At 42.7% G+C, this 19,378-nt stretch overlaps 1 protein-coding gene and 1 long non-coding RNA gene across 5 annotated transcripts in view; one reads left to right on the plus strand and one right to left on the minus strand.

Annotated features, from left to right (window-relative positions):
- Positions 1-14,939, minus strand: part of KMT5B (lysine methyltransferase 5B) — a 31,660-nt gene extending 16,721 nt beyond the window's left edge. Inside the window, exons 1-3 of one of the 4 annotated variants that reach the window (XM_086748107.1) lie at positions 14,239-14,939; positions 6,194-6,439; positions 5,216-5,363 (exon numbers count right to left, since the gene is read on the minus strand). In XM_086748107.1, coding sequence (XP_086604233.1) covers positions 5,216-5,363; positions 6,194-6,353 — 308 coding nt within the window. In that variant the 5' untranslated portion in view covers positions 6,354-6,439; positions 14,239-14,939. Of the gene's footprint in view, positions 1-99; positions 138-5,215; positions 5,364-6,193; positions 6,440-13,282; positions 13,531-14,238 lie in introns of those variants that run through there. The other 3 variants (XM_086748108.1, XM_086748109.1, XM_086748110.1) reach the window with 3 other exon arrangements.
- A 270-nt stretch (positions 14,940-15,209) lies between these two features.
- Positions 15,210-16,831, plus strand: LOC147600588 (uncharacterized). Its single transcript, XR_015258616.1, has 2 exons — positions 15,210-16,006; positions 16,487-16,831. It is a non-coding gene; the product is annotated as an uncharacterized LOC147600588 (long non-coding RNA).
- The last annotated feature ends 2,547 nt before the right edge of the window (positions 16,832-19,378 follow it).

Here is a 19,378-nt window from a genome sequence, read left to right on the forward strand (position 1 = left end):
ATCCCAGGTAAGGGCAAACTGAGGTGGTCTCAACAAGAAAGATGTAGGAAAATGGCTTGGGGAAGGCAAAGCTTCTTCTCTCTCTCAAGTTTCTCTTACCTCGGGAATACTTAAAGAATCTTGAAACTCCAAGGTATAAAGCCAAAGGTCAGTGAGATGCTTGCCTATAAAGGAAGTTAAAGGAGAGTTTCTGGTAAGTTCAGAAGCACAGTACCTTGCTCAGTCTCAGTCACTGAGAGCAGTGAGTTTGAACAAAAAGAATAAACTGATCCTGCGAGAGATCCAGTATGGAACTCCACATACTGTACCAGTGCACAACAAAGATACTTCTAAACCTATTTCTTCTGACTAGGGAACATCAAGAAGAGTGAATTTATCAAAACACAGTATCCCATTAGCCACTTAAAAACAGGCATTTTGTCAGGATATTTTTATTTAAGTGGCTATGGAAAGACAGCAAGTTACTGTTTATCTAATACCAGAGATTCAGCACAAAAGCTAAAACTGCAAGGCTGTTAAGCATTCGAGACACCACAACAAGAGTTCCAAATAATCTGCTTATAACAAGTGAAAACAATTTATTTAGTTAACAAACATTTTGGCTTCCCCTACCCAACCCTGTAGTATCTTTAAGTAAAAGTCAGTTATATAAAAATCAACCTGTTCTGTGTTTAGTGTCGAGTGTTGTTATCTGGAAAAAAACCCCACATTCTTTAAAGGCCAGTTCAAAACGGCATTTTTAATGAAGAAAGTAATCCACATACTTAAAATTTCTTGACCTGAAACTACGCACGCACCAGTGTGGTCAAAACTTCAATAAAGCCTAGAACAGACATAAAGACAATTCTAACAGTCACATAATTTCATTCTCCTTAATATGACTGCTTTTTAAAAATTAATATGGGGGACACAAGAAAAACTCCAACACGCACCTTCCTTCCTGTTCTGACTCTCCACATGGTAAATTTAATTTAGCAGTTACCATGCCTACTGGATGCATACCACTCCATCTTTTGGAGATACAACACTTTTTATTGAAGTTAAAGGTCCAACTAGAAAAACCGTGTAAGAGTAAGGTGGCGGGTGTTGGTTTGGGGTGAAGGGGGTGGTTTGGTGGGGTTTTTTGGTTTTGATTCTTTTTTTAAAATCCAAAACACTCAGCAGCAGCAAAACAGTTAGTTCCAATCTAATCATTGTGTGTGATTACACACAGTGAAGGAAGACAACTAGAAGCAAGCTAAAGGACACAAAAGTCAAACAAAATCATTTCAGAAAGCAGAGAGACACTGAAGTCTGAAAAATGTAAAAGCTTATTTTGAAACAGGGTGTCACAACGTAAGAGCTGTGTACCTCTCATCCAGTATCTCCACAGTGCCACAACATTGAAGTTGAACTATATGGCAACATCACCTTATTTAGCAGAAGCCACACAACTTGTTTTACCTCCAAGCCACGTTCAAGATGAATACTGAGCCCTCCAACTATTATATCGAAATGATCTAAGGAGCCCAGAAGAGATTCAGCACAGACCCATGAACACATGTAATAAGGAACTGCTTCACCTTTTTTGTCTTTATTGGTCAACAGTGACTCTAAGGGACAGTGACATTCCCTGTCAAGCTGAGGAATGACTGACAGTTTACACCAGGCTCTTGGTGCAGTGTTGAGAGAAAGCAGCTTCCTGTACATTATCCCCAAACAGTTCATGTCTGCTACGGAAAACATGGAAATTCTTAAAGCTTGGTCCTTTAGTTTCATCAGACAAAATCACCTGCATCACACACCAGTTTGTAACCTCCCTGAAAGCAGCAACATGGAGTTCGGAAACACCCCTAGATTCTCCTAAAACAGACTACAATGCGTTTGACTTTCTAAATCACTTGCAAACTTAGAAACACTGGAATTGCTCTCAGTATTCCCTAGCATGATGCTGGCGCTTCAGGGAACCACAAAACAGCAGTGACTGGTAACAGCAGCAGTATGATCAGGAGTGTGGCTTAAGATTTAAATACTAACACATTTGCACACAAGATAGTAAAGAGTGAATTAGCCATTACGGCACACAATTTCAAGATTCAGTGCTCAGCCTAGGGAAAAGCATCTGAAAATAAAAAGATGGTAAGATAAGCAACAATTCACTTGGCTTTTTACAAATACCAGTTTTAAGCTCTAGTGTTACACAAGCTTCGACCCAGGAAGTAATAGGTTGCAAAATCAGTTTTGTTTTTACAAAGAAGACAGGCATGCAAGACTAAGTAAATCTTACAGCCATGACAGCTTTTGTCACAAAAAAAAAAAAAAAGTCTGATATAACAGGATTTGTACAAGAAGCAACAAAAAACTCTTACAATAGCTATACTTGACAAGATTATACTTCCTAACATATGTTTGGGGTTTGTTTGCTTGTTTTTTTATCAACTGCTAACCTACTATTTTGTCAAGGTAAGAGCTACCAATTTGATGAAAGAATGACTAGAGGGCCTGCCAAGAGGGCCAGAAGCTCTGAAAACAACCTGCTGCTTCCCCTTGGAAACCCAAGAGGATATTAAAAAAAAAAAAAGTTTATTTTGGGTAAAGCCACTAGAGGACAATTCCAGAGATCCTGGTGACACGAAGGTATTTCAGAGGAACACTGGAAAAACTCATTGGAGCATCAGATGGTAATGCTATGAGAACTAGTTTTCAGACATTACTGACTGGACAGCTTACAGAGCCAATAGCCCAATTCCCAAGATGAAGGGTATTCAGGAATTGCAGGACTTCATCATTTTTCTTTTTTTTTTTTCTGGAGATCATAAAAATAATCATCTTCTCTCTACCGTAAGATCCCTAATTCAGTATAAAAAAAAAAAATTGAAAACAAACATGTTCCAACAACGAGCTAGACATTTTACTAGAATGTTATGAGGTTTTTTTTCCTCTAGTCAATATACTCTGGGCAAAACAAGAGGTCTTTACAAACTTTTCAACTAAAGGAATGAATGAAGTACAGAAAGTGCTTATAGAGAAGACACATACACATACAAAAATACAGACTTGGCTTCCAGAGGTAAGATAAAGCACAACTTCAGTAAGCAGTCATCAACTGGGCTGCTAGTTGCAAAAATACAAGCCTCTTATATGTTCCCAACAGCAAAGCAGAATGCCAGCACAGTCACTTCCACAGTACAATTTCAAACAAATCAGAACAAGTGAGCAGGAAATATTTGCTTGCCATCACAAATGCCTGTTTTATTTTAAGCGCACCTCAATACAAAACTATGTAACTAGTATGACTTCATCACACTGAAGCAGAAGATGCTCAAACATAAGCTATAAATCTTAATTTCTACCGCAATCACATATTTGGGTACCGGCATCTAGCATTTTGAAAATGGCCTAGTCTTTTCATATTTGCTTTCCCCTTGCTCAACGGCTTCCCTCAAAGCCATACAACAACAATAAATCTCAGGAGCTCTAGAAAGACTACAGCTTACTCGATGGAAGGAAGATGATCTAAGTGTCACAGCTACAATAACAAGCAGGTGGCATCACTGTACCAAAAAGATAAACAAGAACTATGCTGATGCCTTTAGTTTAATTATTTGCAACAACAGAAGCTCTCTCAATACGGCATTATGAAAGAGGCAAGATGATGCGTTTCTGGAAGAAGCTGTAAGCCTCACCTAAGTATTTCCCATAGTGCTCCAAGATTATTAACTATTGTCCTTGAAGACTGCCTGTAACTGTTCTCCAAGTCTGAGAAAGGAAGAAATATATGATGATAGCCTTTCTGTAGTCTTTTGATTCAAATCAGTAATTAAAAAAGTATTTTAGGTGTTGAAAACATATCAGCAAAAAACAACATTTATGAAACTAGCTTCTCCAACTATTAAACATTATTTCCTTATCACAAAGCATAAGAATTAACTACTTGTGCATAACCTGTAGACTACCATTCATGCAATGAAACAAAGAAGTCTTTTGGGCATATATACTTAGCTTGATTAACTGCTGGCAATTCGAAACCACTCCTAACTGAGTTGTCTACCTAGGCACTGTTCTGAGCACAATCTGCTATTGTAACGAACAGCATGGAGAGAACAGGAAAAACTCAAGCGTTCCTCTTGAAGACAGATGATGTACTCTCCAACAAAAAAGAAAAATCTCTTTGGAGTAAGTCCCTACAGTTATTAGGGCCACACTGTTGCAATTTCCTGTGCAACTCACCCTGTGACCATTTACTTCACGTGACAACACCAATTAATCTAGCAGTCATTTTTGAAGCAATCAGCTTGTTACATGCATACAAAAATCTACTTAATTGATAATCCTGGTTATGTGACTGTGCTGTACAGGTAAACTGTTCTTTAAGAACAGCCACAGCAACAGTTTGAAGGGCTGAGCAGCCTGTTTCCCATGATGTGCTGCCTAGAAACCTCAGCTCATATAAATCTCAATAAGCACACGATTCCTGTCCTTAGAGTCTTATAATTTATATGTAGCTTCTCTACTAAGCTAGCAAACAAAAGCTTAAGAGAGATGTATAGAATAATAACAATATAATCAGTGCTATGTCTGTAAAACAGGAAGAAGCATGCAACAACTAAACCCTAAGACCACACTGAATTTAGACCAGAAGTATTCAGACAGGTGCATAACAGTGCAAAAGTAGATGCAATTCTGGTAAGCAAGTTCCCAGTGGGCATATTAATTTATCTTACACATACAGACATGTCTGAGCAGCATGTCTTCAGCATGGGTCGGCAAGAACTCAAGATCAAGCGGCACTAACACTGAAGTGCTCAGGAATTCTCTCTTTCTTGTGATGTTGTAAGAGTAAGCGGGAAGAAGAATCACCCTGGCACATGAAATAAACAGAAAAGTCCCCAAACACTAACTTCCATCTCTGAAATATTTCAAATGACTAGTGGGTTAAAACTCTTGAAGAGTTAACTGTTTAAGCTAGGAAACAGTGTCTATTAACAACCTGTTCTACAGCATAAACACACACCAGGGCTAACAGAAAGACCTGTAATAGCATTACAAATGCACACTGCTACAGAGCTCTGAGTTCCAGTCTCACACACAATATCATTTTCAAGGCAGAAGCTACTCACAAATTGCCATTTTTTCATACTTTCATAAACATGCAAGAAATTCCACAGTTTTGCTCTGATTACATCAACTAAGAAGATCATTTTTTTTTTTTTCTAGAAAAATAAAGACAAGTTACCTAGTATTCATTTTGTGTGTCTGAAAACCTAAATAGGGATCAAGAACCAAACTAGTTGCTAGGTCATCATTTTCACACAGTTCCTTGGCAGACATTCCAGAGGAAGGCACATAACGACTTTGACCCTCAAATCCTGAAGCACCGCTACCTGCAAATAAGGGAGCATAAATTAGATGTCATTTAAGGAATGTTGTAAAGCCCAGCTACACTTAAGGACAGTCACAGGTTGGAAACAAAAAATATAAAACAATTAAGGAAGATGATAAAATACCTGAAGAAGCAGGAGCATAGCTAATTTTTCACTCTTGTTTTTGTTAACTTATGTAGCAGCCAATGGAGAAAGTATTTTAGAATGCGTTTTATGGATGTCTAATTAATTTTGGTTTCCTCTTCTCTGTCCCAACTACAAGCATCTTTCCAGACTAAACAGCTCAGTCATGTCTGCCTCTAAGATTTCTAACCTACAAATGTGATGAAGCCATGAAAATTTCAAATCCAATTTTCCCCAAAATCTAAACAAAAAACTTACTCTGAATTTTGTATTTAGTCATTCACCTCAGACCAATAGTAAAAATAAAAATCCATATTCCTTAAATCTGTTTCATAATGACTATTGATATATGTGACAATTCAAAGTGGGGTTTACTTCTACATGTGCATTCACTAAAAGCTGGGTTAGTAATTAAAATTGTTACCCACTTCCAATCATTAGTTCTTAGTGGCAACCATGTATTTTATGCTTCTACCAGTTCAAAATGAATTTACATCCAATTATTCTCACTTAACTTTTAAACTGATCAGAAGACATCTATATTTCTCAAGTGAGTTAACATATCCAACAAATACAAACATAATTACTACTTTTGATGATAGTTACACGGTGAATGCAGACTTCCTTCGTGAACTGAGATATGAGTCTGACTTGCAAAATGACAGATGAATCACATACAGCACTAAGCCGCATAAACATGTACATACATCTGCTTGATCTTCTCTCAACTCCATTTTTGCCTGTCTTTGGATTCTCCTTTCCTGCATGCTGCAATTTGGTCTGATTCTGTGCATGGTCATTAGACGACTTGCTTCCACTTCTCCTGCCATTCACCACCATGTTCTTGGATTCTCCCAGCCACTTCATTCCCACAGACAATCTGACTCAGTTGCATTTAGTCACTTTTCAAAAGGCTTGGAGAAGTGGATGAATAATTTCAGTTCCAATTCCTCCTGGAAGCAAAACATAAACATGATTAGAACTTACTGGGAAACTGTTTCCAAGACAGACTTTAACACACACACACACAAAAAAAAAAAAAAGACAAAACAACACAGGGCATGGGGAAGGGAAGATGATGATCTGCATTTGCATCAGGAAGAAAGAAACAGTTAATTAGCATTAGTACAGAGAACTGTTGCAAATACAGATATCCACAGGTGAAGTACTGTCCTACAACTTACAACCACATCTGGAAGCAAAGACGAAATTCTAAAACTGATAAATTGCTAAGGACAACTCAATTTTAAGAGCTGGGCTGCATACACATATGTACCTATGTATCTATAGAGGCATACATAGACATCGATAAATACACACACAGCCATGTGACTCCAAAAATAGAGTATTTTCAAATACACACCTAAGTAAGACTCTATTTTCTAATAAATAAAATCTGTAACCTGTTTGGAACTCTACAGTAAAGAATTACATTATACAAACATTCTCCAAAAACTAAAAATTAATTGGGGAAGGGGGGCAAAAAAAACCCAGCCAGAAAACTGACAACATTTTTTACATTTTTGGAATGGGGGTGGGGGAAAGATGTTAAATCTTTATTTTAAAAGTCAGTGTTCAAAAGCCCCTCAACGATGATCTAGAGGACCCAGGCTACTATTTTTACCATTCCATGTAACAAAAAAATCAGTCATAACACATTTGGCTCAATGGGCCAGTAGCAAGTTGGGTTATAAATACAGCTGAAATTTTACAGTACATAACTGGCCAGCAAAGCACATGCTAGTTTTTGTCCACAGTCTCAATGCCTTTTGCACAAATAATTATAAGAAAGCTACTAATGCTTTTGTACACAGTTGTGTCTCCCTCTGTATAACTTGCAGGAAAAAAAAAACTGACACAAATTATTTCACAATTGCATTTATGTATTAGTAATTCACTTGGTTTTAATTCATCATCCTCTCTACTGCTTCCCCATAAAGAAATAAATTCTACCTTTTATTTTAACTGTTATTAAAAAGTGAGCATTAATACTCTGCTCACAGTAGATAACAGGCATTTCAATCTGGCGGGAGAAATTTGCAACAAACTAACAGTTTTGAAAATAGCATATTCTGTAGAAATCCTGTTTTTAACCATTTAAGAGTAGCAAAATAATGGATTTCTGTCAGACACATATGTGATCTACCTACTTAAAGCTGCAGAAATATTTATGGCCTGATTAAGCTATTAGAGAAAAACCGTAGAGACAAGTGACCTAACAGATGTATTGCCTCAAACACCTTACTAGAAGCATCAGCCAGAAATCTACAGGGTTTTGAATCTATTACAAATTGTCACAGAAGGATAGCAAGATTATTGACAAAGTGTAATAGAATCACACTGAGGAAAAGCTGGCTGATCTTCTGCCTCGCTACAAAGAAAAATAATTGAGATAATTTCAGCAGACAAGGAATTTTCTTGCTGCCAGTGATAGAAGGGATTGGCTTTGATGTCAAGATGGAAAAAAGAAAAATAATTTTTTAAACATCTATTTTACTGGACCAGCAAGCTTTAACATAGCTCTTTAACAGAGCTGGAACTGAACAGAATGCAAAAGTCACTCTGTATACTGACAAAATTCAGTTACCAGATACAGCCTTCAGGAAACAAACCAGAGACTTAAAATTTGCAAGGGAAAACTGTCCTCATTGCATTTAGCTATACGTAGAACCACACATTTTTGCATAGTACCTCCAAAAAAAAAAAAACCCCACAGAAATCTTGCAGCTAAACCTGTACTAGACAACACTAGGCTTTTTTTTTTCCTCCTTCTTACGGCTTGCCTGATAACATACATTTAAACAGGGAAAAAAACCCCCACCAAACTAAAAGAACAAACAGCAAACTCCCCAAACTTTCTCGTTAAGTATCACACTTGAACTTCTTTCAGAAGACAGCTACCCTGTGAAGATCTGTACTATCATGTAAACACTTAATGACTCAACTTCCTCCTTTCTGCTTCTCAATTCATTTTACAGCTGTATATACTCCCATTAAACCCCATTCCCCATTTCTGTAACAGAGGTAACAGACAGCATTGAAACAGAAATTACATTAAAGACTAAATTCACTAAATTCCACTAAATTCAGTCTCAGTCTCTTAAACCAGGACTGAACTATATACTCTGTGGTGTGCTACAGTTCTAGAGCAGTACAGGTGAATGAAGCCTACCATGAAGTCCGATTGTAGATGGATACTGGTATGCAATTATCTGGAGGAAAAACATTCAATACAGCAGTGTTTGTGACAACTAACAGGTATGGTAGCTACAATTTCTGCTGGAAAAAGGTGTACTCTGCACAAAGAAGGAAACTGATCTTTCACGAGTCCTGCAAGGGGAGGGTGAGTACTATCTGTGCTAAGTCACTTCTGCCTAACAAATACAGTAATAACAAGGAAAGGATGACAGCAAAGGCAAGAAGGAATGTGGCCACAGAAGAGTACTCAAGCCATACTAAGCTTTAGGAGAAATACTTGCTTTTGCTACAAAATATATTGATATAGATGACAACAGAAGTCCTCCTCAAGCAAAATCATTTAGTGAAGTCTAGCAAACATTCTTGTGAAAAATCACTATTTATTTGAGCCTAGAAGCCTAACAAGCAAGAAAACCTTTGTCTCCATTTACTGTGGCCTTCTATTTTCTAATATCAGCCAAACGACAAACCCAAAGACTGCTAGTGTGCTTCCTCAGCTTCTTCCTTCTCACAATTCACAAACGCTGCCTTCAAGAAACGGTATCGAAATCCAGAATCAACAGACAGTATTCCTTTCACAGTGAATACCATAATTCCTAATGCCAACAGATAACCTAAACGAGAGCAAGAGATGCTCCACTCATCACCAGCATGTGATCTTTAATACATCTTCAGAGGTGATACCCTCTCAATGCTTTCTACATTAGACTCATGCTGACAAGTCCATTAGGAATGGAGGGAGAAAAGGAAGAGTTAGAACACCATTTCCCTATTCAAGAAAGAAACTGGAACACACTTACAGCTCCACATACTCTGAAATTCATGCTAAAGGGCTCTGCCATCAAATAATATGATTCTATGAATATAACACCAAGCATGGTTCAGTTATGGCTTTGGGTTTATCTATAGTGTTAAGTTTACCAGCACAATCGCAGCTTCCAAGAGACCATTTTTATTTCAATGTAAGTGTCCATGTTGCTGTTTTAACCCTTTATTAATTATACTACTACTCCTTATAATTATACTGCCTTTTATAATTCTATTACAGTAGTTTCACAGGCAGATTTCCTCAAATGTCAACATACAGCTCAATCGCATTCGGCACCTCTCATCAAGGAATTTAGCATTTCATTGCAACGATAATCTCAAAAGTGAAAACTCAAGCTTCATTTACCTGGTTCTAAATTTATTAAACTAGTAACACGCCTTCTGAGTATTAGTTGCATTTCAGCAACGTTTGGAAGCACCAATCAACAACCGAAGCACACACAGGATTAATGCTGTCATCGCATAAGATATTCACAAAGCCAGACTTATCCAGAAGTGTTTACCAGACTGATTAAACAGTACCATTCAGATTTATATCACATATGAAAAGCCTTAGTGTTTTATACTGTAAAGTGTAGTAAATCCCTATGAATTTAAGTAAATAAATTTTATGGCTGTGAAAGGCTCAAAATGTGAGCCTTCCAGGTTTTGGGCTGTCACCTGTGAAATCTATCAATTCAGAGAAGTCTTGTTGTGAGGGGCGGAGGGGGGGAAAGAAGCTGCACAAAACCAAATCAGTAAAAGCCTAACGCACACAAACACATACATCAGTAACCATAAGAAATTCAAGTATCATTTATTTCACTCTTCCATAACATAGGAGTTTTTTTTGCATATAAATACTTATTACTTAAGAGGACAGAAACAGCTTCTAAACAGCAGCAGTGGATTTTGTTCATCTCTTTCCAGGACACAGGCAAAGACACCAGGATTAGGGGGCTTCCCAACAGGCACAGTCATCCTCCCCTTTCCCATGGTCTTCAGTACACAGGCAGCCAAAGGACCTCCTTCTACAATACACTTTATTGATTATTTATTTATTTTAACAACTCAAATATCTAAACTATTTTTTTTTTAACTTAACTATAGCTGCAGAAAAAGTCTCCCTCAACAAGACAGCTGCCTAAAGCTAATACAGGACACAAAAACAAAACAAAAAACCCAGTGACCACAATCTCAGCTTTTCTGGACAAATCAATGGTATCAACAGAACAGATTTATGTTTCATTACTGATAGCTCTAAAAAAAAAAAGCAAGAAACCTTTGAATTTGGGAAGCAGAGCAAAACTACGCAATCAGTTTTCCTATAGCATCACCAGGCTGCAGATAATTTCACTACAGCCACCTTACCTAGGTAACAAAAAAACCACCCCATCCACTCCTAAAAAGTGTTCAAGTTTCTAAGAATATGAAAGATTGAGCAAAATCAAAGCTCAATGAAAATTTGCACAGCTTTGAGGAGTTATTCAAAACAGTCTCAAATCTTATTTCAGTTACTGCTTTTGACAGCTCAGACAAACACCGTTAAGCAAGAGAAGAAAAGAAGGCACAGAACACTTCTGGCTCACAAAGGGTGTGAAGCCAATGCACAGCATCACTTTGAACAGAAAACTGATGTTCTGTATTACACTGCAAATTATTATTGATCATACTAACCCACAGCAAAACTAGGCATGGAACAGAGGACTTTCCAGCCACAGGAGGCAACAAAAGAAGATACTTGGTCATTTACTTGCCATAATCCCTACAGTCAAAGTTGTATCTTAAAGAAAGGGCAGGTGGTCCCACAGGACTTCAAAGATTCTGGAGCTGAGGCTACAATTCCTCAACAGGATAAAAGCTACCTAGGAAGGGCTACTCCAGTCCCACCCCTGCAGATGCTTACTTTAGCCACCCGACATCACACCCACTTTTGACTTTCTTTGCCCCTGGGATGAACTGGTTCAGTAAATTAAACCATTAGGAAAAAAAAAAAGAGAAAGAAAAAATTTGGGTTTTGTGTGGTTTTTTTTTTTTTTTTTCAGCTAGTTACTTCTCAGAATAAGCTCAGTGCAGAACTGGACATGGATTAACAGCAGCACGTGGGAGGCTGCTGGACTGTGTCAAAACTGAATCAAGTCAGTTTAAACTGCTGCAGAACTGCAGACCCGGGACGCAGGATGTCTGCCAGAGCAGACATGGATCCAAAACTGACCCAAACCCAAGCTTCAGTCCCCACCAATAGCTCAGTCTGTACATTCCCACTTCCTCCTGCGCCAGTTCTTTTGCAGCCACGTGATTTTTGCGTGTCAATTTGGATTCTAACCCAAGTACAATGCCGGCACAGAAGCAACAGCGGTGCCAGTACAAGTGAGTGGCAGAGAGGGAATGCACACACATTCTCTTCTTCCCCCTCGCCACGCCCCCAGGTGCCCTCTGGGGGCAAAGCTGAACAACCGGATGAGCAAAGCACCGCAAAGGCTGCAGGATCCCCTCCAACTCACTGCAGCAACTCCAGCGTTCAGCAGAATTTCACAGAGACAATCCAAAAGCTCACTGCTTCCGAGAGAGGGAGAACCCCCTTCCTCCCTCTTTCCAATTCACACAAAAACTTCCACCAATTCTGGAGCTCAGTGGACTTGTAACTCAGTTTAACCCCATTAACCCAAGAGGGACGAGAGCAGGGAACTTTCTGCTGGTTTAATGTGCTGAGCAGGTTCAGTAAAGGATCCAACAGGCACTAGAGCAAGAGGATAGAGTACCGGAGGAGCAAGCAGCAGGACCACTGAAAGGGGAAGGAAAAGCATCAGCGGTTGTAACAGTTCAGCTTTGTGACTTACACAGGTTCAGCTGAACCTAGCAGTTCAGGGCAGCCCTGCCACAGCTGGCACAAACAGCACTACAGTTCAATGAAGACTTCAAACCAGCCTAACACCAGAAGTAGCCCTGCTGCCCTCTCACCTGCTCTTTCATGCCATTCTCCCTCTGCGCCAGAAAAGCAACTGCACAGCCAAGCAGTGACCGAATCAGGGGAGTCACCAGAAAAGTCTGAACCTTGCTGGCTTGAGCCGTGGCACAAGGGGATGTTACAGGAGGGTGGGGGTACAAGGTCAGGGAAGTGGTCAGCACTTAAGCTGGGACTGCTCCCAAATACTTTCTGTCCTCAAACCACAGCTCTGGATTCACTGTTTAGCACAGAACAGAAATAGCATGCCTTACACCTACTATGCTAATTTGGGCAACTGTCTATTGCATTAAAGCACAATGCTGTTTGAAGTGAAAAGGATACTGGGAATTGTAGTTCTGCAATAGGGTAGTGCTAACAGAGCACAAGTATTCAAGAGCCCTGTTACTGTGTATACAAGGATACATCATTCCACCTACTCATTCAATATGCAATACACTAGGTAATTACTTTAAATAAGTCTTATTTTGCAGTTTGCAAACTCAAATGGGTATAAAGCAGAGATGCCTGTATGTGTCCATCTGACTGTAGTAACAAAATAGTACGATACACAAACAAGAAAAAAAAATATCATTTTTCCATCGTATTGGATTGATTTCCTTGTACAATGTTACTTACAAGAAGACTTAAAGAACTCAAGACAAAAGTTAATTTCTAATGAAAACAGAAGAGGATGCATCCATAGCTATAGCGACCAGATTATGGAAACAGGACATGACTCTGTGTGAACTTACTCTACAGTACGTTTTTAACCTCACCGACTGAAACCTCCCACTATGTATTTATAGTTACATTATTAAACACTCTGATCGGGTTGCCATCTCACCTGCGTCGCCCAGCGCCGAATTCGACCCACCAGAAAACTACACCAAGTTCTGTACTTCAGATTCTCATACTGCCTGTGATACAACTCCACAAAACACCATGTACTCTCTTCTCTCACTTTCCACCTTTACTTTTTCGGAGAATAACGTGTTGAAAACTGCCTTGTGTTTGACTGCCAAGTTTCACATACAGATGCTGGACAAGGACGCACTTCACCCCTCCCTTAAAAGCATATATTCCTCGATGAAAAAAATCCCAATGTCAGGCGTTTCCATCCAACCGCAGCGAGCCCTGAGCCCGGAACGGTCACTCACAGAACACAAACACGGGTTACGACCCCTCTTACGCAGAGGCAAGCGGCGGGTCGGGACCCCCGGCCGTTTAACCCCAGAAGCGCCCCGAACCGCCCAGTAACTCCCAGCTTCCTCCCCGAGCTCCCCACCCCGACCCAAACCCCTGGCACCGGCCCAGCGCCCATCCCGGGGGAAGCGAGGGGGGGCGGCACCGCACCCCCCCCAGCCCCGTGCTGCCCCCTAGGGCTCGCCGCCCGCCGTCGCCATCAAGGCCCGGTCCCGCCGGGGCCCCCCACCTCCCGCGGCCCCCGGGCGCGGCGGGGGCGCGCCCCCGCCTGTCAGCGCCGCCGAGAGCCGCCCGCGCCCGGCCCGAGGCGGCGGGGGGCGCCGGCGGGGCCCCGCACGCTGCTACCCGTGGCCGGCCCGCGGGGCGGGACACAGCGGGCGCGGTTCCTCACGCTCCCTCCCGCACGGCGCACCCCGCCCCACGGAGCCCTCTCCCCAAATTCTAACCCCCCCCCCCCACCCCGAGGGGCACAGGCCCCGGTGCCCTCGCCTCACCGCCCGCTGACAGGCGCCTCCCACGCGCGAGGGCACCCTGCTCGCAGAGCCCACGGGAGTCGCGCCCCCCAGGCCCCCCAATTCCCCCTCACTCTGCACTCACCTCCCCGCTGCCCTCCGCGCTGGGTCCCTCGCCGCCGCCGGCGCTGCCCCAGCCACCACTGGGGGAAAATGAATCATCAAAGGGAAGGGACCGAGAGGAAAAAAAGGGGAGGAAGGTGGGAGTGAGGTGGGGAGAAGCGAAGACTGAACGAGGGAGGGGCGGAGGGGAAAGGAAAACTAAGGAGGGGGAGGAAAAAAAAAAACAGCGATAGTGATAAAAAATAATTCCGAGTGGGGGGAGGAAAAAAAATGGCGGATTAAAATCCAAGATGGCGGTGCCGAGGGGCGAGCGGTGCAGGGGAGAGGCGACGGGGGAAGCCGCCTAGAGATCCCTCCGCCGAGCCCCGCGAGAAAGAGTCCCCTGGGCTCCCACGCAGAGACCCCGCGGGGCGGCGGCGAGGACCGGCCGCCGTCGCCGCCGTTTCCTCCTCGTTTTCCCTTCTTCTCTGCGGGGAGCCCTCTTTCCACCGGCCTGCCCAGCCAGGCGGACCGCTGCGCCAGCCACCGCTCTCCGAAGTTTCTTCTTTCTCCCCGCGAAGCCCTCGACCTCCTCGCCCCGTCCGGGGAGACGCCGCCTGCCCCTGCGCTCCCGGCGGCGGAGGGACACAACGGCCAAGGCGCTGCCTTACACCCGGCGCCGCGGAAGGATACACCTCGCGAAAGGAAGCGCAAGTCGGCACCCCCAAACTGCGCCGCTCCGGGCCTCCTCCTCCTTCTCCTCCTCCTCCTCCTCCCCCCGCCGCCGCCGCCGTCGCCTCACGCCAGCCGGCGCCGCAGCAGCCCGCCAGCCCCCGCGCCTCGCCCGCGAAGGAGGGACAGCGCGGGCCGCGGGGCCCATGACCACTCACAGCGCGGCGCTGTGCCGCGGCGGAATGATTTCGCTGGGGGAAAATAAGACCCGGGCCACCCCGCGGCTCGGGACGCCCGGCCGTGTGTGTGTGTGTCTGTGTGCGCAGAAAGTAGTTCCGGCAGCCTCACGCGGGGGAGGGATCCCTCCGCGCGGAGCTGCCCTTTAAATGCGAGGGACTCCCGGCAACGGGGGCGCGCGTCCGGCGCCTTCTTTATTCGCGCAGTTGCTCGGCGGAGGCTTTGGATGCTCTCTCCGCACGGGCACCGCGGTGCGTGAGGCGACGGCTCACCCTGTCCCGCCCCAGGGAGCGGAGACCGCAACTTCGGTGCCTCGGGGAGCTCCCGGGCGCCGGCACCTGCTCTCCGCCCCCCCGCCGGCTGCCTGACAGAGACATTTAAAAATGGCCCCCGCGGCCTGGGGGGGCTGGGACGCCACCGCTTCCCCGGGGCAGCCCCACAGCGGGGCCGGGCCGCCCGCCCGTTCTCCCCCGCCCCGCCAGCCACGTCCCCACACGCGTGTTCGCAGCGGGGCGGGGGCGCCCCACGGTGGGGGGGTGGCGATGTTCAGGCCGCAGCTCCGTGGGCCGCCCGCCTCCACGGAGCCCCCGGGAAACAAAAGGTGGCTCTGCTGCTGTGGGACCTGCCGGAGACGGGGGGCGGTGGGCGTGAGGCCGCCCCTGGGTACAAACAGGCGCAATTCAACGCGTTTCTGGAAAAAAAAAAAAAAAAAAACCAAATTGCTAATGCAGTGACTGCTGAACTTTGCTACATTTGCAGGAGTTGGAAAACTCGAAAGCAAACGTTTTTCTGCTCAGAGTTCTGAAGTTTTATTATGGACTTGATATTTCGTGTGGCCGTTTGTGCGTTATGCCATATGCTCACTTCAGTGCGGACTGTTCTCGGATACAAGTTTTATTTTTGTAAGTTTGCTAGATTATTTTAGATTATTTGCGTTCATTTTAAGGTAACTAAACGTTTGTGGAAGAGGAAAATATTTGATGCTTAACACCTTTCCTCTCAACAGCCACTCACTAGGAATACCAAATCTCAGTTCCTCAGTTTTACTCATAGTAGAACGCTGAAGTTTTTAAATAAAATAAAAATTCACATGGAACTGGGTTTAATTTCGCTTTAATTATATAAGGGGAGGAGTATCTGGAAATGGCAACAAACCAAACTACTAGCTAAATTGATTTTACTATAATTTGATAACAAGGAATTGCCTCTGAAGCTGGGATTTTGCATGCCCCGTTGCTAAACCAGATTAACGCAGACTTTTACAGTTAAATTATAAACCTCTGAAAGATTTACTTCAAACCAGAATGGACTATTAATAGCGTTGCAAGCTGTGACACTGTGATAATAAATATTAGGAACAACACTTGTATATTGTTTTGTAGGTGCCCCAGGTTGCTCTGTGTATTTATGGGAATGGCTGCAGTCATCTCAGAAGTTTGGATATTGCTAGACTGGGAGATGGCGACTTCAGCCCTAACGGCAACAAAGAGTTTTCCGTAGCTCCCACAATGGGTAGTGAGTCCTTAGTGTGGCTGAAGCAGTGTGCGCACAAAACCCTATTGACATCCCCACCGTGGACTCCAGCAGGTGATCTGGTGACAAAGCCCTGGCTACATCTGAACAGATTTTTTTTTTTTCAGAATACATTAATATAAAACTTATTTCCTTTGCTATTCTGGTAACAATTATAAAAGCTAAAGAAAAAATAAGCACTGTTTCCAGTTTGATTACAGTTGGGTTTGTTATTTCTTCTACTTTTTCCCATTGTAGGTCTTTCACTCAATAAAATGAAACACTGTCTTTGAAAATAAGAAATTTGGGTGGTCAAACCATGGTCAAATCACAGTGGGATGCTTCAGGAATCAATTTACTGTGTTAAACAATTTTGAGTGCCCATCTTTTTTTTTCTGGAAACCAGCAGATCTATGGCGACTAGCTCCAACTAAATGTAATTTCAGATATTTATTGTATTTTGTATTGTGAAAGACCCATAGATAGTTATAACACTGGTTTCACTTCCCAAATTAATACTACCATATCAGGCTTAACCCTCATCAGAACATGAAAGGTCTTAGGTGATAAACTTTTATTGTTTTTTAATTAGTTGTCAAAGGATGGTGATGATGGCATTGCTTTTTAAAGGTGTAAAAATGTCCTTCAGTCACATGTTACTCAATACAGCTATGGTGATTTTGTGACTTCTGCTGGAGAATTTTTTTTCTCATACTGTAAGACTGAAAGATTTCAAGCATATGCCAGGCAATGGATGAGTTTATTTCAGTGTGCAGTGGCAAGAATCAGGAGTCTTTAATTCCCAAAGCAGTATTCCTAAATTGTTACAGTTATAAATATTTGCTTTTTGCTGATTTTGTGGATGTTCCCACTTCGGGAATAGTAGCTTTTACATTTTCAACATACCATATATGTTATGACAGTACAGTCCTAATTTTGCAAACATTTTTGGTCATCCAGTTTTCACTGAAAAATTAAAATATTTATGTGATTAGTGGTTTTGTAAACCCTACACCTTTTAAGAAGCAAAACTTGAACTTTAGACTTGAGCTAGCTGTAGAAGCTGCTGCTGCATTGCGATCTCTGAGGCGTTGTATTGGTCCAGGCTTCTGCCCACAGCTGCAGGGTCAGAATCCAGCCCTCAGCCCTAAACTTCCCTATGCAAAACCACCCCTGCAACAAAACCTTGCCAGTGGTGTGAAGCCAAATCCAGCTTAAGCTGAAAAAGATACAGCTCTAGCTGAGCGAATGCCGTTTCATCCCTGTATGTCCATTACTGTACTTGAAAATCTGACTGTAATACTGTGGGACTGTGTAATTTGGAGGACGAGAAACATACAACCAGAACTGAAAAGTCCATCACCCGCTTGACAGTTTTACTTAGCCATGCAGGCATTTGGGATTTTTTTTGTTCACTTTTATTCTGCAGCACTTTTACAGAGACCCAGCGTAGGCATTTCTGAAGTGGACATCTGGGAGTGTTTATGTGCCAATAACAAAGCCGAGTGGTCATACGTGTTCTGGCTTTTTAGCAGGCCTGCCAGGCTATAAGGCACCTCTGTGCCATGAAAGTGTTAAAGCACACCGTTGTCTTGTGCTGTAACTTATATACAACTTAGGTTGGGATTTTAAACTAGAAATACTGTGCCTAAATCCCTACCGTCAGTTCTGCCAGTTTTAAGAGCCTGGCAATATCACCTAGTGAAGTATGAGGAAAGAGAAAGCAATACAAGGAAGGAGCCGAAGTAAATTGTCAGGTGTAATGAGCTTGATCTTTCATTTCTGGTAAGGTTTTATCTTCTGTTTACAGCAAGCAGGTGCCCTATAGCCGTCCTTTTTACTGTTGGGAAGAAATGACGTTGTGCAAGGGGGTAATGGGTTTCACATTGCAAGCGACGCTTTTCTGTCGGCATGGGCGCACACAGAATTTGTTTCCTTTGTACGCTGAGTGAGTAAATATCTTCCTGTGACATCTTTGAGCGGATCAATGCCTTCCATCTGGGCAGGAGCGTGGCCTTACGCACTAGCCACGATGCCTTGCTAAACTTGCTGTGAGGTGTGCCATTGCCATCAACGTGTAGTCACCTCTGGCTGATGTCACAAATCAGTTTTCACTGACATTTACAAACCCAAAGTTCAACATTGCAAATGAATGTACGTAGGAATAAAATCAAAGATGTTTTCTATTAAAATCTTATTAATTTATCAAAAAAGTACGTATTCTTAGTAGCAGATGGTCAATAATAGATGATAGATGGCTTCCTCTCTGTAAATTAATGGCTGTAATTCACTCAAGGGGATCTGCTGATGTCATAAGCTGCCAGAGTGCAGCCTGAGTGATTTATTAACAGCTGCAGAAATCCTAGAGTGAATTACGTCCTTGTATTCACTTAGGGTCTGCAGATTGTTATTTATCAAATACAGAGGTTTGCATTTCTTCATTGTTATGGGCATCTTTTCTGTGACTCTAATACAGGGGCATGGTGCAGAAATTCGGAGTATAAAAGCTCAACTCCTTGCCTGCAGTAAGGGCAGATTTTCTCCACTAATGCATATCAGCAGCAACCCTTTCCTTTATTTTTAAAATAAGCTAATCAGAGTCTGCAGAGGTTTACACAAGTCCTGGTTTTGTTTGTTTGTTTGTTTGTTTGTTTGTTTTACCTTCCACCATCAAATACAAATAATATGAGTATCTTCTCATCCAGGAACTTCTGTCTCTCAATGCTGTAGTCACTGTCCCTGTGCACATTAGGTTATGTCCA

This window comes from Chlamydotis macqueenii, chromosome 5 (genome assembly GCF_036417535.1).
Source record: "Chlamydotis macqueenii isolate bChlMac1 chromosome 5, bChlMac1.mat, whole genome shotgun sequence".
NCBI classification, from domain to species: Eukaryota; Metazoa; Chordata; class Aves; order Otidiformes; family Otididae; genus Chlamydotis; species Chlamydotis macqueenii.